The 25,933-nt window shown below is 39.5% G+C and overlaps 1 protein-coding gene across 2 annotated transcripts in view; it reads left to right on the top strand.

The window, feature by feature from the left end:
- The window catches only part of Fmnl2 (formin like 2), a 330,610-nt gene that overhangs the window by 197,043 nt on the left and 107,634 nt on the right, over window positions 1-25,933 (top strand). For both annotated transcript variants that reach the window (XM_008832871.3, XM_017798092.2), the window contains exons 3-4: window positions 6,044-6,124; window positions 20,364-20,440. In XM_008832871.3, coding sequence (XP_008831093.1) covers window positions 6,044-6,124; window positions 20,364-20,440 — 158 coding nt within the window. The remainder of the gene's footprint in view (window positions 1-6,043; window positions 6,125-20,363; window positions 20,441-25,933) is intronic.

A 25,933-nucleotide genomic window follows, 5' to 3' on the forward strand; every position in this document is an offset into this window, starting at 1 on the left:
TATATAGTGAGGCTCAATGAGGATGGAGCATGTTTCTGCTCCATTTTTGTTTGCTGAAGTGGGGTCTTGTTACATTCTGCAGGCAAGACTAGAATTCACAGTCCTCCTGCCTCCGGTTTTCAAGATGTCATAAGATGACATGTCACCATATCCAGCTTGTTTCACTTAAAAAAAAAAAAGAACTATTCTGTGAAATTCAAGGAGAATGCTTGCTATGATATATTAAAAGGAAAGGATCAGAGAGTCAGAAAACCTGAGTTTGACTCTTAATGTGACACAGATATCCATATGTATACATAACATATACTCTGAATGGTGCCAAGAAGTTATTAAATCTCTCACTCTCCATTCCTTTATTTATACAATAGTTGATATAACTACTTGTCAGTAGTCTTGAATGAGCTAAGAGATCTAAAAAATAAAAGTGTCATTTGAAGGGAATTTAGTCCTTGAGAAACAAAGTTCTTTAGATGAAAAGGTAACTACATCCCTGGACTTCCATAGTGATGTTGCTTTTAGCATTGAGAAGAAAAATTTTGGTCTTTACCAGAGACATGTGAGAAGATACTGCATTCCTAACACTTAGATTTATTAATGTAAAATACTTGCACACGACACAGAACCTTAATGAAGATTCTTTGATTATAAGGTTTAGTCTCAGGTTCTTTTCCTGAAGCCCCTCCTAATACAGTTTGTTGGCCCCTTGTGCCTGAATGTTGACAACCCATTGTGCTTTTTCTTTTTGAATGCAGTGGGGAATTTTTAAAACCACAGAGCAATTGATATTTCCCATCCTGAAATATTTCCTCAAGAAAATTTTCTCACATGGAGTTCAATGTCAGGAAGGCAAAGTGGTAGTGTTGATGGATGACTAGACATTTTGTGAATAATTCATCTTCTGTGTGTTGGGGGGGGAAGGGAGGGAGGAAGGAATGGAGAGAAAGAGGAAGGAACAGAGAAGGCCTCATGTAGCCCAGGCTGGCCTGAAACTCATTATATAGCTAAGGCAGACCTTGAGGTCTACCTTGAAGATGCTTTACCTTCCAAGTGTACCACCGTACCTGGTGACAGTTATATTTCAAAAGCTCTCTCAGGTAGCTTATTAACTTAATATTGATAAATCATCAGAATTAAAAACTATTTTCCTTTCTTAAGGGTAATATTTATAATTCAGTGTAACCAATTTGAAGACTTATTAAATTAAGCTATTCCTGTCATTGCTCTTGAGCATTTTGAGGGCAACTAGTTATTGAAAATATTATGTGAGCTATGAAACAGTTTTGGAACTGAAGAAAATGGAATATATGCATGCAGTTTTGAGTCTAATGCCAAATCTGATTCTGACATCTAGAGAAAAATACTAGTTAAATAATAGGGTAAATAATACCTATCCCCAAACCCTTTAAAAATAAATGTGAAGTACTGAAATTCTCCAATATAGTGTTTTATTATATGTTTCTGTGTGCATGTGCACATGTGCATGTGTGTGTAGAGGCCCAAGGCTGACACTGGGTGTCTTCCTTCACTTCTCCACTATATGTTTTGAGGTAGGGTCCCTCACTGAATCTGGAACTCCCTGGTTACGCCAGGCTGACTTTTCAGCAAGCACCAGGGAACTTCCTGTCTCCACCTCAGCCTGGCGTTTTCAAGGTTGCTGGAATATGAATGCAGGTCTTCAGGCCTGGGCAGAAAACACTTCATTGATTGAGCTATCTCCTTAGTTCTTTCTTCATGTTTTGATTCTTCAGATGGCCATTTTGAAGGCAGATTTTAAAAGCAGTTTGGTGAGTCAGGTATAGAATTTATAACTCAAGATTGGAGCTTCTTTAGATACTGAATAAGCAATCTCAAGTTTCAGGAAAACATTTGGGGGTTTGTGTTCTTCCTCTGAAACACTTTTATTTGAATCCCTGGATATGGATTGTTTTCTTAGAAGTGGAAATAATGAGGATAAACTGTTTTAAAGCACCATACTTCATTTTCTCTGTCTTAGAAATATATCAGTAATTTACTTTAACAAGGAAAAAAATGTGCCTAAAGTCATAATAGCAATAGTAAATATATTTGAAGTGTCTGTTCATAATTTCATATCCTCTTTAGTTTTTTACATTTACTTACTTAGTTTTATATATATAATTTCTCTCCATATACATTTATCTATATCTATATCTCATCTATATATCTACCTACTTACCTACCTACCTATGGTGGGGGGACGCCACATACACATAGGTCAAAGGACAACTTGTGGGAGTTGATTCTTTCTACCATGTAGATCCTAGGGATCTAACTCACGTTGTCAGACTTGGTGGCAAGCACCTTTACTCACTGCATCATCTTGCCAGCCCATAATTTCATATCTTAAGGAAAGACAACTGTAGCTCTGTGTATTTGAGAAGGCCTGTGAGTCACTTCTCAATAAAATGTTTTGTTTTTGGTTTAATGAGTTTGGCCCTTCTGTTTTGAAGATATAACCTAAAACAACAAGAACAACAACAAAAAGTATTTACAAGTTCAGATTTCAAGTTCTAGAACAAATAGTACACTCTCCAGAATTATAATTTGCTGAGCCTCATGTATTAGGGACTTTGTATATAGAGATATATATTGCTCCTTACTGCAGAAGGAACAAAATTTGAGTCATCATTCGAATATTATTGGTCTTTTTGAGACAGGGTCTCCCTGTAGCCCCAGCTCTCCTGGAACTCACTATGTAGACCAGGGTGGCCTTGAATTCACAGAGATCCACCTGCCTCTGCCTCCCAGGTGCTGGACTAAAGGCATGTGCCACCTTGCCTGACTTCCATCATTATGATTTTAAAAATATGAATACCTGGAATTATAAAAAGTGGATTTTAAAATTATTTATTTGGAAAACATTTTAAAGATTTGTTTTTATTTTTATTTGTGTATATATGTGTATATTTGCCTGTGTATATGTCATAGGTGTGTGTAGGTGTCTGTGGAGGCTAGAAGAGGGTGTATAGGATTCAGATCCCTTGGAGCTAGAGTTACAGGCAGTTTTGAGTCATCTGAGGTGGGTACTAGGGACCAAACTCAGGTCCTCTGGAAGAGCAGGAGGCACTCATAACTGCTGAATCATCTTATCAGTCCCCTAAAAGCATATGTATTTTTAAAAGTGCATGAGTGTATTGCCTGCATGTGTGTAAGTGTATCCGTATCGTGCAATGCCTGTGGAGTCAGAAGGAGGGTGTTGGATTCCCCTGGAACTGGAATTATGGACAGTTGCTAGCCGCCATGTGTGTGCTGGGAGTCAAACCTGGGTCCTCTGCGAGAGCAGCCGCTGTTCTTAATCGCTGAGTCATCTCTCCAGCCCCTTAAAAACATATTTTAAGTTAGCATTCTAGTATCTATTTGACATCAATTTTTGATCATTGCATAAAGGTTGGCAGTCATGATTCATTTCATCAGCTCCCTTTTCAGAGTTTTCTTTTTCTCAGAAATGTAGTGCTCTTGCTTGACTGATGCACTATGGTAATTAAGTGACAATATACACATGCATATATATGTACATACATATGTGACTTCAAACACAGACATAGAGATGCCACTAGCAATTTCAAATATTAACGAACTGTTACTTAGAAATTGATTTCAGGTTAGAAAATTTTTGGTTATAATTAGCAACAGTAAGGGAGCCCTTGTCTCAAAAAGACCAAAAAAAAAAGGTTTGCCTAACATTCCAATAGTATGGATCACTTTTTTTTAACCTTATCGAGATATAGTTTATGTGCTATAATATTCACTGTGGTCATTTAAAAAAATTTTATTATTTTTATTTTGTGTGTATGTCTGCATGTAGGTAAGTGCACCTGTGTTGTGAAATGCCCACGAAGGTCAGAAGAGACTGTCAGATCCCCTGGGACTGGAGTTACAGACAGTTGTTAGCTGCCATGTGGGTGCTGGGATTTGAACCTGGGTCTTCTGCAAGAACAACCAGTGTTTTTAACCGCTGAGCCATCTCTCCAGCCCTCACCATGGTCATTTTTAAATGAAGAGAAAATATTACTATTTCACCACAAACCACATTCCACTATTATAAAATATTAAAGTATATCATATTTTAATAGATATGTCAGTGCTATTATATTTTCAGTATAACAAAGAAGTTGTTCAACAATTTTATTTTATTTATTTATTTTTTGGGACAGGGTTTCCCTGTAGCCCCAGCTTGCCTGGAACTTGTTTTGTAGAACAGGCTCCATCTCACCAAGCTTTGCCTGCCCCTGCCTTCAGAGTGCTAGGATTAAAGGGGTGAGTTACCACTCCTGGTTGAGCAATTTTTTAAGTCTATAACCAAGCAAGACCTGAGTAGATTAGGAAGAATGTTGTGGTTCTCATCCATCTTCCTTCCTTCCTTCCTTCCTTCCTTCCTTCCTTCCTTCCTTCCTTCCTTCCTTCCTAGCATCTATCTATCTATCTATCTATCTATCTATCTATCTATCTATCTATCTATTATCTATCATCTATCTAATCTATCATCTATCATCATCTATCAATCACCTATCTATCATCTATCATCTTCTATCAATTATCTATCAATCAATCTATTATCTATCTATCTATCTATCTATCATCTATCATCATCTATCAATCTTCTATCTATCTATCATCTATCTATCTATCTATCTATCTATCTATCTATCTATCTATCAATCAGTCTATGCATCTATCACTCAATCATCTATCTATCGTCTATCTGATAGGGTCCTACTATGCAGGGAACTCACTATTTAGACCACCTTGGCCTTGAACTCACAAAGGCCACCTACCTGCCTCTGCCTAAAGTGTGCGCCACCATGCACAGCAGAAATACAAATTCCTGTGGATTAAACAACTGCTTAATTATGCTGGCCGATTGTCATTGTTGTGATACCGAAAATTCCATCATAGAGTAAGCAAAAATACTAGAAAGAATCACTAGGAAACCGTCTTTTGGGTTGTAGGTAGGAAAGAACATGATAAGAACCATCCCCTTAGTGCTGATTTGTTTAAATTTTCTTCCATGTAAAGTACAACATATATTCGGAAAATGTTGAGGATCTCAACAACAGTTAAATGGTATAAAGCCAGGACCTATATAAGTACTTAGGTCCGCATTGCCTTAGAGTTTCCCTTCCTGGTTACAAACTTCTCTGCCTTAGTCTTCCACTCTTGTGTTTGATGCTGATCATCTTGAAATGTGTGGGGCAGATAGGCAAACAAATTGTGGATGTAAAACCGTTTTCGGTATTTTAATTTGGAGCTGCTTTAGAAGCCCAATAACCATAGTATACACACATGTGTACATACCCCCACATATGGTCCCATGCTCATTTTGAAACAAATTAGTTTTATCCAGTCTTGACTCATATCTGGCTATTTTTTTTAAAAGATAAGATAAATATCCCAAAGTGAAAAAATTGCCAGTATGGAAGATTCCCAAAGAATTCGTTAGACTGAAGACTTGTTGAAAGAGGATCTGAAACAGGTTTGGCAAAGCATGGTCCCCATGGTGATAGCTGCAGGGCCTGCAGAGGAAGCAGTCTATACTCAGTATTTGCAGGAACATGGATTCAAATCCACTGTAGCACTGACTAGTTGTGTTATAAAAGGGAAGTGCTACATTTCTGTCAGCGTTATTTTCTTCCTGTGCAGAGATCACATCTCTAAAGACTGGATATAATAGTATATGAGCTGGGCGTGGTGGCACATGCCTGTAGTCCTAACACTTGGGAGACAGAAGCAGGCAGATCTCCGTGAGCTTAAGGCTAGCCTGATCTACATAGTGAGTTCTAGGCCAGCTGGGGCTACAGGGAGACCCTCTTTCAAAAAGACTGAAAAGAAAAAAAAAGAAAACATACACATAAAATAAAAACAAACACAAATCTTTTAATAGTACATAGTGTAGAGCCACATTCATACTGGGGATATGTTATGTTTTGGCAATGGGTCAGTAGCATGCTGTGAATGCCATTGTGGCTGGCTGTATCATTCCTTTGTACCTTTCCTGCTGTTTACTTGACTTTTGTGTTTCCTACAGGAACGATTCCAGGTGAAGAACCCTCCCCATACATACATTCAAAAGCTCAAAGGCTATCTGGATCCAGCTGTAACCAGGAAGGTAAGGTGGATGTGTTTCCGCTCTTGGTTGCTGCTTCCTCATTAGTGAACAAGAGTCCTCCTGCAACAGAAGACACTTTCCTTGGCATAAGTTTTGCCAGAGCTCCAATAAAACAGACTTTAGAGTCTTATCAACATGAGAAGACAAAGGGCAAAAACCCCACACTTAAGGAAGTGTGTTTAAAACTAGATGAGAATTATGTACCTCTGGGCTGTTTCCTAATCACTGCTATTTCCATTTATGCAGACCAGTGTGTTCAGTCCAGAGGTGGATATGCCCTTAGCAGAACATGCCTTGAAAATGCAATACTTGTATTTCATGCCTGGATGCATTTCCAGACCCTTGAAGAAAATCACTGGGGCTCTCTCTGTCATCTCAACTGTCTGTTCATATCCTGTGTTGATACTTCAATCAGCTTCTGTGGCCCCAGCCCTTGCTCTTGCCCCCAAGAAGGTTAGGAAAGAATAGCTGATTCCATTCTGAACTGTCTCTTCTTTTACAAACAAGCCCTGCTTTGTGAAGCTGTACAATTAGTTTAAACTGATGCCTTGTGGTTAATCATGTAGCCTGGCACAGCCCTGCAGGCTGGGTCAGTTCTGGGATGGCTCAGGGCAGAGCTGTCCTGATGGGTAAAGATGCTCTTCACCAGATAGTGCTGTCTTCCCTGTGACCTTCCACAACTCTGTTTTCAAGGCTTCTCAAGCTGAATTCTCTCTTTTGTTTCAGTGGATGACTAATGAAAACACTTTTCTTGGTTAGCACTGTTTCCAGGACTCCTGACTCACACTGCTTCTTTTTCTCTCTCCCCCTCTTCCCCTCATCCCTACCCTCCTCCTGTGTTCTCCCCTTTTCTTCATTTTCTACCTAACCTTCCTTGTCCATATCCCTCAAAAAAGTTCAAGAAAGGAAAATGGCTGTTATTTTCTTGGGAAGTTTCCTGCATCTTTGTCCTATGATTACCATGAAGACAAGAGGGATTATAGGTGATGAATTGAAAAATGTAGATCTCAGGGCTGGAGAGATGGCTCAGTGGTTAAGAACACTCGTTATTTTTGCGGAAGACCCAGGTTTGAATCCCAGCACCCACATGGCAGCTAACAACTGTCCGTAACTCCAGTTCCAGGGGATCCAATGACATCTTCTGTCCTCCTCGGGCATTGCACAACAGAGGTGCACTTACCTATATGCAGACAATATATTCGTACACATAAAAATAATAAAATATATTTAAAAATTGTTAAAAAGAAAATGGAGCTCTGCACTGTTGGCTCTTTGCTATAAAGTTCTTTAACGTGACATAGTTTTTCTCATCTTCTGTGAATGTCCCTATTAATGGTTCTTTCCCTCTGAAATATGATTTTATTGCCCCCCCATGAATGAGATAGCTGCTTACTTCTTGTTAGTTTCTCTAACTTAATTCCTTATCTGAGAATAGAGTAGCTCTTAATTTTATAGGTTAGGGAGGACTATGAAGTTTTGACATCATACACAAAATATATAACCCCATCTGAAAGAAAGCAAAAATTAGGTGTTTTAATTTATACTCTTTGTTTGTACCGGGACACCTAGAGTGTTGTATGTTTCTAAAGGTTGTTTTTTATAGATGATAGCCTAGGACTCCACTAGTGGTAGGCACACTTGTCCTGAGCTGAGTGGAGTCAAAATACCAACATCTGTATACAGACTGAATGAATTCTCCTGTCATGCAGAGTACACTCCATTCCAGAAACATTAACTGCTTTCATATTGAGGAAAGAAAGCATAAAATAACCATACTCCTAGAAATGGCTGCATATGCTCCCAGCTCCATACCCTCAGGGGGAATCAAAGATAACCATGCAGAAACAAGCAAGGAGCTTTTCATTAAATAGTCTGCTCCCTCCTAAATCCCTTAATAAAGAGGAACAGGCCTATTGGTTGCCCCGTGGACCTTCATTCCTGACATTTCCGCCCTGACCTATGTGTCCACCTGAATAGCCTTGTTTGGTCTGTGACTTGTCTTTCAAGATCCATTATTCAGCTCAGGAGAACTCAACTGGATGTAGGATTAGCCCTCCTGTTGTAGTAAGATTTCTGTCAGGAGTTGGCAGTAGGGAAGGATCTGTTCCACACAACAGAATTGAAATGCTTAAGCTCCAGAAAAAAAAGGAGATTTGTTCAGAATAAGGCATGGTTTACAGTTAAAATGAGCTTAAAATTCTCAGCTGTGGTATGGTGTTGGGGAGAGTTCAAATCAGTTTAGCCAGACTGTCCTGGCTGAGCAGCTTCCTTTAACTGTGGCCAGTATCCTCAAATACTTCATTCATTACTTTTTGTCCAAATGAATAGAAGATATTTAATTTTCTCTTTAAAAAACCCTCAAGCATTTTCTGCTTAGATTTTCTTCTAAATAGCTTTAAATGAAACCCTCTAGGGCAGGGAAGGAAGAGCCTAAATTAGGTGTCTCTGAGGCCAGAACTCCATAAACAGGCTTCTTCATTATCAACTAGTGTTATTATCATGTGGTTTGGGGGAGGCTCTGTTCATGTTCATGAACAGAAGCTACAGACCATGAAAAAAGGAGTCTGGTCCTTTGCTGGTGCTACACTTGTGAGGAGAAACCTTTTGTGTATCTCACCCAAGACTGAGCTGCCTCACTGGATCATTGCTGGCACTCCTGTATCTGGGAGGAAAGGGAGAACATAGACTGCTTGGATCCTGCCTGGCTGGCTCCTCTGAGTTGGTCCCCAGGTGCATGGTTTTCTTTTGAAGCATTCCGGATGCATTTTAGAAGTGCAAAGTGTTAACACTTATTGTTTATGTGTAGAGAAGTGGATGCCAAGACTTCTCTGCATTCCAGAATCCAGCTGAAAATTTGAACTGTTCCCCAGAGAATACAACACAGGGGTGAAATCAGTTTAGCTTGCCCCAGCATCAGGCTCTTGGAGAAGTATAGTGCCCAGCATGGCCAATGCACGGTGACTGTTATCTGAACTTGCAGTTACACTTGGCTCAGGGTTTTGATTTGGTTGCCTTGTTAGCTATGTCTCTGTGTCTATCTGTTCGACTGTCTAACTGTCGATCAGTTTATCATCTACCTATCATCCATGACTGTCTTGTCTCCTTTCTCTTCTCTTCCCTCTCTTTTCCTCTCCCTCTCCTTCCCTCTCTCCACATGTCCTTCAGCTAATCCTCTTTCAAACTGTACTCTGTCCTCAGTACTATGCTGGTGCTCTTATAGATAATAACATGTCTAAGGGAAGCATAAGGAAGCATCAAGAACCTTGAAGCATAAGGAATACTTAAAAACTAGCCTAGAGGCTGCAGGGGACCTGTCTCAAGTAACTGAGAACACTAAGCTATTTTCTAAAGGCCACCTGTGCAGGAAATCTCAGACTTAGGGCTTGAACATGGGAATGGCTTCCTCAGCTATGTGACCACAGGTCCTACGTTCCCTTTGGCAAATGCAGAACAGAATGTCATGTTGCCTTTCTTTTCCCTTTTATATCCAACGTGTAGAACTTCCCACCTGCCCATTGACTGCTTTCTACTCCATTCCTAATCTTTATTATCAAGACAGGAGTTTTAAAGAGTGAGAGAAGTCTTTGGCCAACCTTCCTGCCCTACTGCTGTTCCCTGTCAAATTCTATTCTCAGTATATTCATTGCTGGAAAGCAATCCAGGGTGTTTCAAGCTGTCCGTGGCATTTTTTAGGTTTATCTTGACAGCAGAGGGGAATATTTAACCTTTTTTCCTCATATTTGGGATATTTTTATTTTCTATATCCTGTCTTATCTTGATTGTAAAAGAAAACCCAAGAAGATATTTTTAGGGTGTTTGGGGCATGGCAGTTATGGAGAGACTTTAAGAATATAAGGAAGGGACTTGTAGAGGAGGGCAACACTGACCCAAGCAATGTTTTAGGTTTCCTTTGGGCCACTGGTTCCCATATATGTGGCATAGCTCTTGCAGGCCCACAGTCTGGAATCCTCCCTCCCAAACTTTTCCTTTTAGTCCTTTGATCTTGTTACTCTGAAGCTGTGGGAGTTATTATCAGTGGCCTGGAAATGTGGGACTCTGTTCTTACTGCATTTGGCGGCAGCAGAACACAAGGGTTCTTCAGATCCTGAGCTGGAATTCGCAAAGCCTTTTCCAGTGAGTAGGAAGAGAAGCTTGAGTGGCTCAGCTCCTAGTACAGACAGCCTGGACCTGTAGAGAAAGCTCCTCTGAAAGAAGGCTCTAGTCACCAGAAACAGATGTTTTCTGTAGGAAACTGTCTTCCAGAGAAATGATAGGGAGAGCAAGACCAGCCCATTGGTATCTTGGAGACTACTTAGACTCAGGAGACTAGAGTGACATATTGTATCATATATATAGAAGACCTGGGGGAGTTCTGGAAAGAAGAGGGATCTTGATAGGCAAGACAGGGAGGAAGGGTATTCTGGGAATGTACATGTACACACAAACCAAGACAACTAAACTTCCAGGTGAGGAGTAGTTGGAAGGGCTAACTCTGCATGCTTGCTTTTGGAACATGTTAAGTTGAACAGAGAAGAATCAACATGGCAGAGTCCGACTACCATCCTTAAAAGGTCTACGTTGTAAGGTTGGGCATTAGAATTCATTTATAGTATCTAAAGACAGCTTACTGTGCCCAAATCATTTATGAAAACAACATAGTTTATGCTGAATACCTGACTCAGTCTGGCTGGGAGCCTGGAATTGTTGCCTGAGCAAGGTGTAGTATGCCAGTGAGACCAGCACCTGATGAAAACCCTGGCCACCAAGTTCTGCTGAGTATCGTATCAGCTATCACATGTGACCACCATCACATGTGATCTGCATCACATGTGACTGGCATCACATGATTGCTATCATGCATTCTTCCCTTGGGAAGGGACACTTTGAAAGCCTATACATGGTTTCCTGTATATGCACCTTTTCTCTTTGCGGGTTTTGCCTCTTAAAAAATCTTATTTATTGCTCACCTCCCTCTGCTTACCTGGGCCTGCACGACTGGCCGGCCTCTCTCTGGGGTATGTCGATTGTGTGCTCTGAGCTTTGACTCCCCCAGCCTCGTTCACCCTCCAATCTCCCTGCCCCTCTCTCCTCCTAGCCTGGGTCCTGTCCCATTTCTTGTCTTGGCACCCCAGACACATGGGGAACCACCACTGCTTCCTGTTCTTTTGCATGCAGACCAACCCAGTTCCCTCTCGAGGTCCCCAGGAACCCTCTGGGCCTGGTCCTTCCCTCACCTCCCTCTGCTTCCCTGGGCTACACGGCCCGCCAGCCTCTTTCCTGGACCCCAGGGCTGACCTCTCCGCCTGGGACCACCACTGCTTCCTGATCCTTTGCATCCGGACAGACCCAGTTCCTTCGCCAGGTCACCAGGAGCCCTCTGGACCTGGTCCTGCCCTAACCTCCCTCTGCTTCCATGGGCTGCACAACCCACCAGCCTCTTTCCTGGGTGCTAGGACTGATCTTTTGGCTTCCTGATTGCTTGCATCCAGACCAACCCAGTTCCTCAGTGCAGTCCCCAGGAGTCCTTGGGGCCTCTTCCCGCCCCCATCTCCCCTTGCAGCTGGGCCCAGCTCCCAGGCCAGTCCAACTCCCAAATTCCTGAGGCCAAAATCTTTCCTGGAGGGATCCAGACCAGGAGAAAGCCTGAGAGCATCTGATCCTCATCTGACTTGAGCCTCTGTGGGAACTCCTGAAGGCAAAAGTGAAAACAATTTGGCCACTCCAATATAAAATCAAAATAGAAAAGCTGAAGCCTAGAACAAACAGATTTTCATGTCTAAAAAGTAATCCACAAAGGCACACAAGTCTACAAAAATAAGCAGAACAAAACTCAACAAAGGAAGGCTTGAGTCTCACACAAGAATCAGAAACTACAAAAGAAATACACATGTCAAAATCACAGAAGGAAAAAATAATACCATGAAAAACCAAAATAACATATCCCCACCAAATACCAATAGTCCCCTAGAGGAGTACAGTGAGAACCCCCTATAGATAATGCAGGACATGGAACTTAAAAGAACAGTTAGAAACATGATACTTAAATTCAGTGAATTTAAAGAACACACAAAGAAATCAAAGAACTAAAGGAAGATAGGGATAAACTTCTGAATGAATTCAGAAAAGAGCTAGAAATATTGAAGACTAATCTGGCTGAAATGAAGAAGGAAGTGAAATACTCAGTAAGCCAAATAGAAACAACAGGAGAAAGCCTCACCAATAGGATGAATGAAATGGAGAACAGAATATCAAGACTGGAAGATAAAGTGTACAAACTAGACCACTCAAGCAAAAAGTATGAAAACTTTAAGAAAGCACAAGAATGGAATATGCAGGAATTGTGTGGCACCATAAAAAGACCAAACTTATGAATCATACGCATATAGGAAGGAGAAGAATCCCAGGATAATGGCATGGACCAGATCGTCAACAAATCATAAAAGAAAATTTTCCAAAATTAAGGAGAGACATAGCCATACAAATACAAGAAGCATATAGAACACCAAACAAACAGGACCAGAAAAGAAACTCTCATGGCACATCATAGTAAAAACACTAAGCATACAGAACAAAGAGAAAATACTGAAAGCTGCAAAAGAGAAACAAGACAGATATAAAGGAAAACCCATTAGGATTGCAGCTGACTTTTCAGTGCAAACTCTGAAAGCCAGAAGAACCTGGACCAAAGTATTCCCAGTTTTAAATGACCACAGATGCCAACCCAGATTACTATACCCAGCCAAAATGTCTATTATAGTCAAAGGGGAAAGAAAAATCTTCCATGACATAAATAGGCTGAAGGAATTCATGTCCACAAAAACAGCCCTTCAGAGAGTTCTGGAAGCAATACAAAGAGCTGAAGATAGGAATGACTATACCCAAGGGGTTGCGGAAAGAAATTCAATGACAGTATAATCGTGGAAAAGTACAGCTATATCAAGAATGTAAACAGAAATAAAAATTACAGGATTCAATACACATATTTCGTTAATAACTTTAAATATTAATGGACTGAACTCCCCAGTCAAAAGACACATACTAGGTGAATGGATTAAGAAACAAAATCCATCTTTTTGATGTCTGCAAAAACTCATCTCAGTTTCAAGGACAGGCACTATCTTAAGGTGAAAGGATGGAAAAATAGATACCAAGTGAATGGTACTAAGAAAAAAGCAGGCATTGAAATTCAAATATCTGACAAAATAGACTTTAAAACTAATCAGAAGAGATAAAGAGGGCCACTTCATTCTGATCAAAGGAACAGTAAACCAAGAAAATATTACAATCATGAACATATATTCACCAAACTCTGGTGCACCCAACATCATCAAAACAATACTACAGGACTTTGAGACCCAAATTAATCCCAACTCATTAACAGTAGGGAACTTCAATTCCCCACCCTCTCCATTAGATAGGTGAACAGGGCAGAGAGTCAACAGAGAGACATCTGAATTAAACAATACCATATATCAAAGGGACCTAACAAACATCTAATGAGTATTCCACCCAAGCACCAAAGGACATACTTTATTTAGTGCCCCATGAAACTGTCACCAAAATCGACCTTATACTGGGGCACAAAAGAAACCTCAACAAATACAGATTGAAATAATTCCATGAATTCTATAGACCACAATGCAATAAAGCTTACAATTAATACTGGAAGAAGGTCTAGTCACCAAAGGAACACATGGAGATTAAACAACACACTCCTGAATGATGAATGGGTCAAAAGAGAAATTAAGAAAGAAATAAAAGTACTCCTGGAACTAAATGAAAAGGACAATACAACACAACAAAATCTCTGTGACACGCCGAAAACTCTCCTTAGAGGGAAGTTTGTAGTTCTAAGTGCCTACATTAAAGAATCGGAAAGAACGCAAATAAATGACTTAACATTGAAACTCAAGACACTTGAAAAGCAACAACAAATGAAACCCAAACCGAGCAGACAAGAAGAAATAACAAAAATCAGGGCAGAAATTAATGGAATTGAAACAAAACAATACAAAGAATCATCGAATCCAAGAGTGTGGTCACCGCCAGCGGCGGCTGCTTCTCTGTTCTCCTGGGTGCTGCTCCTTTGTTCTCATGGGCGTTGAGGTTGCTCGTCCGCTCGCCCTGGGCTCTTCTGCCTGCCCTGGGCTGAGGCCACTCTTCTGCTTGCCCGGTGCTGCCTCCTGCCGTCACTGCTTCTGCCTGATCCTGGACCCCAGGGCTGGTGAGGAGATTGTGTCAGCAGAGCCGCATTCAGACATAGGAGACCATGTTCAGGAACACAGGTCTGCTTTATTGGAGGAAGGCACAAGCTTATATAGGGGTGGTGGTCCAATCACAGCACAGCAGGTAGGATGCCTTATTAGCATAACATACTTAGCATCATATTAGCATAACAGACTTAACGTCCTATCACAGAATAGAGGGTAGGATGCCTCATTAGCATACTGGGTTTCAGATTACAGAACCTGACTTCCGGGAAACAACGTGACCCTGACAGTTGCAATATCACCCTAGGCTCAAGCCTGTCTGCCACACAAGAGTTGGTTCTTTGAAAAGATAAACAAGATTAACACACCGCTAGCCCAGTTAACGAAAATAAAGAAAGAGCATCTCCAAATCAACAAAATCAGAGAAGAAAGGGGAAACATCATAACAGACACCAGAAAGATACAGAACATTATAAGGGAATACTTTAAAAACCTATATGCTACTAAATATGAAAACCTAAAAGAAATGGATGGATATCTAAAGTAGGAGAAAGCCTGAGAGCACATCTGATCTTCATCTGACTTGGGCCTCTGTGGGAACTCCTGAAGACAAAAGCAATCTGGCAACTCCAATATAAAATCAAAAGAGAGAACTGGAAGCTTAGACGAACCAGCTTTTCATGCCCCCAAAATAAACCAAATTCCTTCTATGAAGCCAGCATCACTCTAATACCAAAGCCAGGTATCGATACAACCAAAAAAAAAAACCAAAGACCCATATCCTTAATGAACATAGATGCAAAAATTCTCACAAGATACTTGCAAACCGCCTACAGACATGCATTAAAAAAAAAAAGTCATCCATCATTATCAAGTCGGCTTTATCCCAGAGTTGCAGGGATGTTTGAATATACGTAAGTCAATAAAGGTCATAAATCATGTAAATGGGCTCAAAGACAAGAACCACATGATCATTTAAATAGATGCAGAGAAGGAATTTGACAAAATTCAACATGCATTTATGTTCAAAGTCCTAGAGGGAATTGGACTAGAGGGAACTTACCACAACATAATTAAAGCCATATATAACAAACCCACAGCCAACATCATTCTAAATGGAGAAAAACTGGAAGCATTCCCATTGAAATCAGGAGCCAGACAAGGCTGTCCACTATCTCCACTTCTCTTTAACATAGTTCTTGAAACTCTTGCAAGAGCAATAAGAGGAGCAGGAAATTAAAGGAGTAATAATTTGAAAAAAAGATCAAATTATCCCTTTTGCAGATTATATGATAATATATCTAAGAGATGCCAAAAATTCTACCAGAAAACTCCTAGGAATTATTAACACATCCAGTAAAGTGGCAGGTTACAAAATTACCCTACAAAAGTCTATAGCCTTTTTATATACCAATAACAGGCAATTAGAGAAAGAGCACATGGAAACACTCCCCTTCACAATAGCTGCATAAAAGAATAAAATAGCTTGGAATAAACCTGACCAAAGACATTAAAGGCCTCTGCACTAAAAATTTTAAATCTTTAAGAAAAGAGATTGAGGAAGATATCAGAAGATGGAAGGACCTCCCATCCACATGGATTGGAAGAATTAATATTGTGAAAATGACCATCCAACCAAAAGTCATTTATAGATTCAGTGCAACACCAATCAAAATCCTCATGAAATTTTTCAGAGAATTTGAAAAAACCATCCTAAGATTCATGTGGAAGCACAAAAGTCCTCGGATAGCTATAGCAACCTTGAGCACTAAGAGCAATGCTGGAGGGATTACTATACCTGATTTTAAACTGTATTACAGAGCTATAGTCATAAAAACAACATGATACTGGCACAAAAATAGACCCATAGATCAATGGAACAAAATTGAAGATCCAAATATGAGTAAATGCAGTTTCAGCCACCTGATATTTGACAAAGGGGCCAAGAACATTCACTGGAAGAAAGACAGCATATTCAGGAAATGGTGCTGGCAAAACTGGATCTCCTTCTGTAGATGAATAAAATTAAACCCCTATCTTTCACCTTGCAGAAAAGTCAATTCCAAATGGATCAAAGACCTCAATGTAAAGCTTGAAACTCTGAAACCATTAGAAGAAAACATTGGGAAAAACCTACAAGATATAGGTGTAGGAAAGGATTTTCTAAACCGGACATCAATTGCTCAGGAAACAAGGTCAAGAAACAACAAATGGGACCTCTTTAAATTAAAAAGCTTCTGTACATCAAAGGGGGCAACCAGGGAAGTGTAGAGAAAACCCACAGAATGTGAGAAAATCTTCACCAGCGACACATCTGACAGAGATTTAACATCCAGAATATATAACAAACTCAAAAAATAGAGACTGAAGAAAAGTAATCCAATTAAAAGATGGGCTAAGGAACTGAACAGAGAGTTCTCAAAAGAAGAAGTAAAGATGGCTATGAAGCGCCTTAAAAGATGTTCAACATAACTAATAATTAGGAAATGCAAATTAAAACCACTTTAAGATTTCATCTTACCCCAGTCAGACTGGCTAAGATCAAGGGAACAAATGATATCAAATTTGGCGAGGATGTGGGGAAAGGGGAGCACTCATCCACTGCTGGTGGGGCTGCAAACTTGTTCAAACCCTGTGGAAAGCAGCGTGGAGAACTCTTAGAAAACTACAAATGAACCTACCATTTGACCCAGTTATACCACTCCTTGGCATATACCCAAAGAACTCATCCTATTGCAGAGACACTTGTGCATCCATGTTTGTTGCTGCTCTTTTCACAATAGCTAAGACATGGAAGCAACCTAATTGTCCCTCAATTGATGAATGGATAATGAAAATGTGGTTCATTTATACGATGGAGTTTTACTCAGCAGTAAAGAAAGATGAAATCATGAAATTTGCAGGTACATGGATGGGATTAGAAACTTATACTAAGTGAAGTAACAGACTCAGAAAAAAAATTGACATATGTTTTCCCTCATATGTGGATCCTAGAACCAATCCCTGAAAAGTGAGTATGTATCCAGTCATAAGTACAGGATCCAGGATAATGGAAAGGAAACAGGGAGGTAAATGAAAAGTAAGGTCCTGAAAGAGAAGAACAGTAGGAAACAGGCCTTAATAAGGGAGATATGGATAAAAATTGGGATAGTTTAAGGCAGGCGGGAGGGAATGGTATACAAGGAACCCATGGGATAAAAGGAAAGAAGGAGCTCAAGAGAGGTAGGACCATAGGAGAAAGGAGAAAGGGGGAAAATGGGGGCACCTTATTTGGGGAAACCGTGATGGAGGGATTAGACAATGCAAGAGATAAATAATGCCTAACTAGTTTTAAAAACCAGAGGTAACCATATTATTCCAACATTATACTGACAATTTTATACATACCAGATCAAGGAATATATGTCTAGGTATGGTTTATCTGAGAACAATTAGTCTTTGCCCAAGATTTATCCACATGACCCACAGTAATTAAAAGTACCAGACTTGTGGAACTAACTTTCTTGGATGTTTAACAGACATACTTTGAGGTCTATAATAATTTGGTCAGAGGGACATAAAGGACAGTTTTGCTCCTTGTCCTTGTAGGTCCACTAGTTCCAGGGGACTCTGAGCATCTGTGAAAATGTCCTGTAATTGTGGTGTGTCACCTGTCCTCTTGATCAGGGTGGCTGAGGAGATCCTAGGAGATGGACATGAACCCGTGTTCAGTCTGCGAAGCAGAGGGTCAACACAGGAATCATTTCCTCCATGCTTCCAAATGAAGCCAGCCAAGGTCTAGCAGGGCCTTTGACTTATCTTCACATAGGTGGAACTGGTAAAAGAAAAGAGCCAGGGGCTCCTCCCAAGCCCATGTGACCCTTCAGGAACAGATCCTCAAATGACCTTAAGAGTAAAGATAAATTGGTTTATCTGGGCCAACTCTATGGCCTTAAACACCCAAAAGGAATGTATATCCAAAGTTCAAAGGGGCCAATATAATTTTTTAAGAGTCCATATGTGTAGCTAAGGTACATAAGAACGAACAATGCCAGAAAGGAGATACTTTCTTTTGAGTTGTTGGCCAGGGTGGCCCAAGGGACTCCCAAGGGACTCCCAGATAGTAACCCAGCATAGAACTGCGAAAATATACAGCAGACCCCAATCTTATCTAAAGGAATGTTGACAACTGATTGCTGATAGATGAGGAACAGCTGACCTTCCTAAAATAAAGATCTCTAGGTGGACTCGATTCGCCAGATGGACAAGTAGTGGGGAATGGCTGGTATTCCGACAACACAGTGGACAGTAGCAGGGATAACAGAGTATAAGGGCCCTAGTGCAGGGAGGGAGGCTATGGGAGGGTTCCGTTTGGGAATTGGGTGTATAGTTGGATAAGATGGTTCGGGATGTTCTGTGTGATATACACACACAGAAAAAAAATCCACTAATTAAAAAAATGTATTATATTTGAGGAGGAACCATAAAAGTTTATGTCATGTTAAGTAGTAGAGGTGGTAAATATTACCATTGAAATCTACTGAATGACTTTATAGGCATACAGAGGCGCCACGGATCTGAGTGCAAATGAATATGACTAATAATAATCAGATACATACAGATTAGAGATGCATGTGCCAATATCTCAGTAGGAAAAACAATGAGTCTTTCTGTATGAAACAGTATAGTTTAGAATGAAATGGAGATCTCTCTTGAGGGTTAAAAACTCATTCAATTTTATGTCTTAACAGGGCTTATACTGAGTTCAATATTGTATAAGTGTATTTCTTCAACCGCAAACCTAGAAATTTTATAGCTACTTTTTAAGTAGCTGTGTCTTTGCTCTGGAAACTGTTATTGGGCATGTTAAAGTGGTAATGATATGCTTCTTCTAAAAAGAAATAAAAAATAATATTAAAAAATGTAGAGAGCAGCATATCTTAAAATGGAGATCTTCTTTAAAGGGTAAAATCTCATTCAATTTTATATCTTACAGGGTTTATAGTGAGTTCAACATTGTATAACTGTATAATAATCCTTCAAAGGATAAAAATTTGCTCCTTAATAATTAGTAGATGTGAAAAACATTACCATTGAAATCTACCTGATGACTTTAAATCCATGCTCAGATGCCAAGGAGCTCAGAAAGTAACTGACTGTGACTTGTAATAATCAGATAAATACAGATTAGAAACACGTGTGCAAACATCTTAGCGTCAATTACATTAAAAATGAATTTTTTTGTATGAAATTATATATTTTAATAATGAAATGGAGATCTTTTTTAAAGGTTAAAACCTTATTTAATTTTATGTCTTAAAGGGTTTATACTGCATACAATATTGTATAACTGTAATAATTCAACTGTAAACCTAAAATTTTACAGCCAATCTTGAAACAGATGCATCTTAGCTCTGGAAATTGTTATTGAATATGTCAATGCTGTTGTCATGAAATGCTTTTTCTAATTATATGGTTTTTAAATAAATAGTTTAAAAAAATAAATGAATTCAAATTTTAAAAATAAAAATATTGCTTATTTATTTACTTATTTCTTCATTTTGATGCAAGGCCTTGCTGTTTGTGTAGCTCTAGCTGGCCTGGGACTTCCTATATAGATCAGCTTGGCTTCAAACTCACAGAGATCCACCTGCCTCTGTATGTTGCATACGTGCACCACCATACCTGACTGGTTTTACCTTTCATTGTTTTGTTTTAATACATCAGTTCCATGAGCATTATTATGTCCTGAGTCCTTAAGCTCCCCTGGGAACCACTGAAATTGGGGGTGTTTTTCAGGCCCCCTGACAAATAGATATATTGGTAAATATTATTGTATATGTGGAGTAAGGACATACTCTAATTATTCAAGTATATTACATGGCAAAGAAATGTTCCTGGTTCTCTCTTCTGTGTTACTTTTTATCACAAAGATTTGTGTGTTTTATAGTAAATGAGAGATGTTTAATTTAGTAGAAAAGATAAACATTGTGTGAAATTTATTATAAACTGCCATAGCAGCAGGTGCTAAACTATATTTTGTTTTACAGAAATTCAGAAGGCGTGTTCAGGAATCTACACAAGTGTTAAGAGAACTGGAAATTTCATTAAGAACAAACTACATTGGGTAAGTGTACCCCTTTAGCATGTTAGCTCTAACATTTTGGGACATTTTAGAAAATGACTGATTTTATCTAAAGAATTGAGATTCTATATTCATTGAAAGAGTAAGATTTAGGTGAAAGGGAATCCTTTGTTAGACCTCTAATCACTAACTGTGAGAATCAATAAAGACAGGACAAATAGTCCTTGACTTGTGATATTTATACCAATTCTGTGTTTATTTGCTTGCATGCAGTATATATGGGCAGTTTGTGACAAGTGCTTGGCTTTGTGTATGTGTGATAATTCTCTGGCAACTCAGGAACATTTAAGAGTCGGTATATTCCTGAGATCCTTAGAACTTTCTCAGTCTTTAAGCTGGTTAGTTGAAACTGTTTTATCCACCTTTCTTTAATTTCTCTCCATTCACAAGGGTACAGAAACTGAAGTGATGTCACCTGACCCCACCTCATTGTACTTCATACACATTCTGAGTGTCTTCCTACCTACCAAACTCTAGAGACCATGAAATGGCCCATTCTAGGAAATAAAGCTCAGGGAATCTCTGCACTAATCATTTCTGAGAGTTCCTTTCATGCAATGATATGGTTGCTTTGCCTCAGAAAAATAAGAACTGTATTACATTTCCTCTTATTCCTAGGATGGCATAATGTGTAGTACCTTATAGTCTGTCCAAAACAGAGTGATACCAGATAAAGTTTTTTGTACTCTTACTTGTTTTCAAAGTATTTGCCTTGCTTTGTAGCTCTGACTGTCTTTGAACTCTCTATGTAGCCCAGGTTGACTTCAAACTCACAGCAATTCCCTGTGTTAGTCTCCTAAGTGCTAGCATTACAGGCATGAGCCAAAGTATCTGTTCAACATTGGACAAATTATTTAAGTCCTTTTTTTTTGTTGTTTGTTTGTTTGTTTTTAAATTTGGGTCTCTGTTCTGTGTCTTTTTTTCCTATTGTGTTTATATATGTATCCCTGTATGTCTGTGTGCTTATATCACGTGTGTGTGGGTATCCCACGGAAGCCAGAGGAGATTGTCAGAACTCCTAGAACTGGAGTTACAGGTGGCTGTGAGCCACCTGATATAGGTGTTGGGAATTGAGGTCTGGTCCTCTGGAAGAGCAGCAAGTGCTCTTACCTGCTGGGCTGTCTCTCCATCCCATCTTGTTTGTGTATGTGTGTCTCTGAATTTTGACCCTCGCCTTTGTCACCTGGGACTTCTCTGTATAAGTGAGGGGAAGGGCCCCAGGAGATTGTTCAGGCTGTTGAGGATCCTGCTGCCAACCTGATGACCTAGTTCAATCCCTGGGACACACATGGTAGATGGAAAGAGAAAACTGACTCCTACAAGTTATCCTCTGACCCCTGTATCATTGGCATTGGCATTGTCACCTTTAGAACAAAGTTTTCAGAAAACTGTTTTTCTCCTTCATCTGGAAGAATGGCCTATAATAGGATGATTCAGAGTCATCATTTTAGAACTGAAAGAAAGGATTGTCCAATCTCTCATTTTACAGATGAAAAGAATTAAAGACCAGCGAAGGTTGCATGAAATGCAGGAAGCCCACAGCTATAGGGCCAGGTGCCTTGGCTCAAAATACTTAGGACTTTTTTCTAAATTACTTATGCTGGCAGCCCTTTTCTGAAAGGAATTAAGATAATCAGGACTCTGGGATTAAAGGAGTCAGGCTTGTCTTTTGAGGGTGAAGGTGATGGTGGTAGTTTAGTACACTTGGACAGGTAAACTTAGGAAATGGAAACACCTGATATTTATGCAGCAGGGACTAGATTCCATTTGCTATGGCCTAACCCTATGCCTTGGCAGTTCTTGATTGAAGGTGGTGACATAAATTACAGCCAGAACTTCTACAAATTGTTGAAAAGAATTTCTTCAAACATTACTGAGATAATGTCAAATTGACCATCAAATACCAAAGCAAGAGGTTAATTTCCAATACAAAGTTGGTTGAAAAGAAGAGCTTGTGCAATCTGCAAGCAATTGGCATGATTTGTTGTTTAGGATACAACAGGCATGCTGAAAGATGCTTCCTTCTTTCATCTTTACCAGCTGAGATACTCCCTTGCCCACCACCTGTGTGAGATTTTATGCGAAGTTTGGCTATAGGTACAGAAAAATTCATGGGGATGTGCTCTAGTTCAGTTTCCTGTTTCTGTGATAAAGTAGTGACCCAAACAACTTCGGGGAAGAAAGGGTTTAATTCATCTTACAACTCCCAGGTCACAGTCCATCACTGAGGGAAGCTGGGGCAGGCACTCAAGGCAGGAAACTGGAGCAGAAACTGAAGCAGAGACCACCGAGGGATGCTGCTTACAGGCTTGCTTCTCTGGCTTGCTTGGTTACCTTCCTTATACAGCCCCGGCCTACCTATACTGCTCACAGTAGGCTGGACTCTCCTATATCAATTAGCTATTAAGAAAATGCCTCATAGACATGGTCAAGGCCAATCCAATGGAGGAAGTTTCTCAGTTAAGGTTCCCTCTTCCCAAGCATTCTAGTTTGTGGCGAGCTGACAAAAGCTAACCAGCACAGGATTCATTGTCTGGTTGTGAACAACCAGTTACTGGCACAAACTTAACATTGAGTGAAGCCATACACCATTTTTGCCCTCTTTGCCTATCCTGAAGACCCAAACTTAACCACATTCTCTATTCTGCCAACTTAATGGCTTGACCTCATTTGATAGGAAAACAGTCTAAAGAACTACTTACTAATAAAAATTAGCAGTTATTACCATGAGGAATTTTTGGATGCTATGATCTGTAGTTTTTAAAAAATATTCTTAGCTGAGTGTGGTGGTGAATGCCTTCACTGTCAGCACTTGGGAGGCAGAGACAGGCGGATCTCCAAGTCTGAGGCCAGCTGGGGCCACAGGGAAATGCTTGTCTCAAAAAGACAAAAAAAAAAAAAAAACCAAACTTAATAAGATAATAGAAAGATAATTGGGTACCTGTTTGTCATATGAAAAGAGATCTTGATACATACCTTTGCACAGACCCTTGTTTAGTTATTTGACCTTTAATAAATTATTTGAGTTCTCTACACTTATTGTATGACCTAAATTTACTTCTTACCCATTAAAATGAGGGTAAGAATGCTTATAGCTCATAGGAATAAAATACCCAGTATAGGATCGAATGCATGATATTCAATGTCTAATAGTTATTGTGTTAGGCTTGTTGCAAAGAATATTGGCCATAATTTGACAACAGTATATATTCCTAAAGAAGTTCATGTATACAATATGAGTTTTCTCTCCCTAAAATGACCCCAACACTTAGGATATTGAGTATGATTTGCAGAAATTGAAAGGAAGAGTTACATTAAAAATCTGTTTGTCAGGGTTGGACAGATGGCTCAGTGGTTAAGAGCACTGACTGCTTTTGTGGAGGACCCAGGTTTGTTTTGTAGCACCCATATGGCAGCTAACAGCTGTCTGTAGCTCCAGTATCAGGGGATCCAATGCCCTCCTCTGATCTTCATGGACATTGCACCACATGGGTACACTTACTTGCATGCAGGCAATACACTCATACACATAAAATAAAAATAAAAATAGTAAGTGCTGGATGTGGTGGCACATGCCTTTAATTCCAGCACTCAGGAGGCAGAGGCAGGTGGATCCCTTGAGGTTGAGGCTAGCCTGGTCTACACAGTAGGTTCCAGGCCATTTGGGGCTATAGGGAGACCCTGTCTCAAAAAAACAAAAAACAAAAGCGTGGCATATGCTTGTGTTTCAAGGTTAAAATGCTGGATTTTGCCAAGATAACATTCTAAGCTGGCCCTGTCAAATGAAGAATTTGTTTTTGAGTTTTTATATAAGCCTAAAACTCTATAAATGGAGCAGTCGTCTGAGAAAGAAATTAATTTTCTTTGAGCCAAATTGAAGTAAGACTTTGGCTATAATGTTGGAGAAGAATTGGATTATGACTTATCCAAGTGTCTGAAGTAACGTGAAATATCCTTGAAGAGAATCCAATACCGTTACAGCATGCTGACAAGCAGTGCTCTTCCTGTGTCTGGGCGATAGCAGTGTGGTGAGGGTGAACTGGAGAGATTTACTGGCTTTATTCTGTAGAACTGAGGTATAGGTGGCTTCTCTGCCAGGCAATTTATTTTAGTGATATTACCATAATAATGGAAATTACTTTAAGTCTGAATTCAAGATCACAGTCTGAAGATGCTCACTTCACTTGTCTTATGGATAGTTGAGGAAATAGGCAAGAAGAATGTGGTCAGTTGGTCAGGAGTAGGGGATTTTGTAGAAAAGGGAAGGAGCTGAAGAATTGCTTAGTGAAAGTCTTTTTCCTAGACTGCTAGGCTTCTCTGTGGATCAGTGATGGCTGGGATTGGACCAGGTCAAACAGGAAAGAAAAGAGATTGGCAAGGCCAAGGCCCAATAACATGTATGCGTGCACATGTGCCAGGCTGCCTTGTGGTCATTCATTCTTACATGGTGTTGGTTTGGAAGTCATTGAGGCCATTATCATTTTGCTGCTTGTTAAGCACATTGTCAGGCACTTTAAATGCATTATTTCATGGAGAAAATTTGTGTTATTGCTCTTTTATCCCCAAGCCACTGTTAAACGCATGTGAGAATATTGATTCCATTCCACACCAGTGAGAAGTCCTGAGATTTAACCCAACCTGGATTTGTCTCTATCTAGAGCCTATTATCCATACCAACAGTTCCTGAACAGTTCTTTTTGATTTTCTGGACTCAATTTTCCTTGTTAATTTTTTTAACTCCAGTAAGCTGTTGCTTATGTGAGTTTAATCTAGCAACATTTACCACATTACAAACCAAAATTGACAAATTTTAAATTTATTTAGTATGTCACATTTAGTACCAAACTTTGTATAAACATATAGTCATGAATATTAACATATATAACATGTTTCATGAAATGTAATTGTTTACCTCCTCCTTCCAAGAAATTTGTGAAGATAATCTTTATTTCTTTTCTTTTAAAGATTCTTGAGAAAACGTTTACCTGTGTAATAGAAAGCAACTGGATTTTCCTGAGTTTGCATTCAGTTTGTTTTCGTATTTATTTTTGTTTGGTGTATATGAAGAACATTTGAATGAGTTTGAAATGGCTTTTTCAGATAATTATAGAGATTCTTCTTTTGGTAGTATACCAAAATTTAATAAATGGTAATTCCCGAAGGTGGTGTATATGGGTCAGTGAGCTCTCTACCCTTTTCTGTTAAAATATGTTGTGTCTTCTTGCAATTTGAGTAGATCTTTTTACCTGTGCATCTTTTTACCTGAACCTCACTTGGAAAATAGGCTCACTGAGATATTCTGTTTTTTCAGATGTTGAAACAGGCCGGGCGTGCTGGAGCACACCTTTGATCTCAGCACTCAGAAGGCAGAGGCAGGTGGATCTCTGTGAATTAGATGCCAGCCTGGTTTATAGTGAGTTTTAGGTCCACCAGAGCTAGCTATGGCGAGTCTCTTGTCTCAAAAAAAAAAAAAAA

The sequence above is a fragment of the Nannospalax galili genome, unplaced genomic scaffold, assembly GCF_000622305.1.
Source record: "Nannospalax galili isolate Female #2095 unplaced genomic scaffold, S.galili_v1.0 scaffold376, whole genome shotgun sequence".
NCBI classification, from domain to species: domain Eukaryota; kingdom Metazoa; phylum Chordata; class Mammalia; order Rodentia; family Spalacidae; genus Nannospalax; species Nannospalax galili.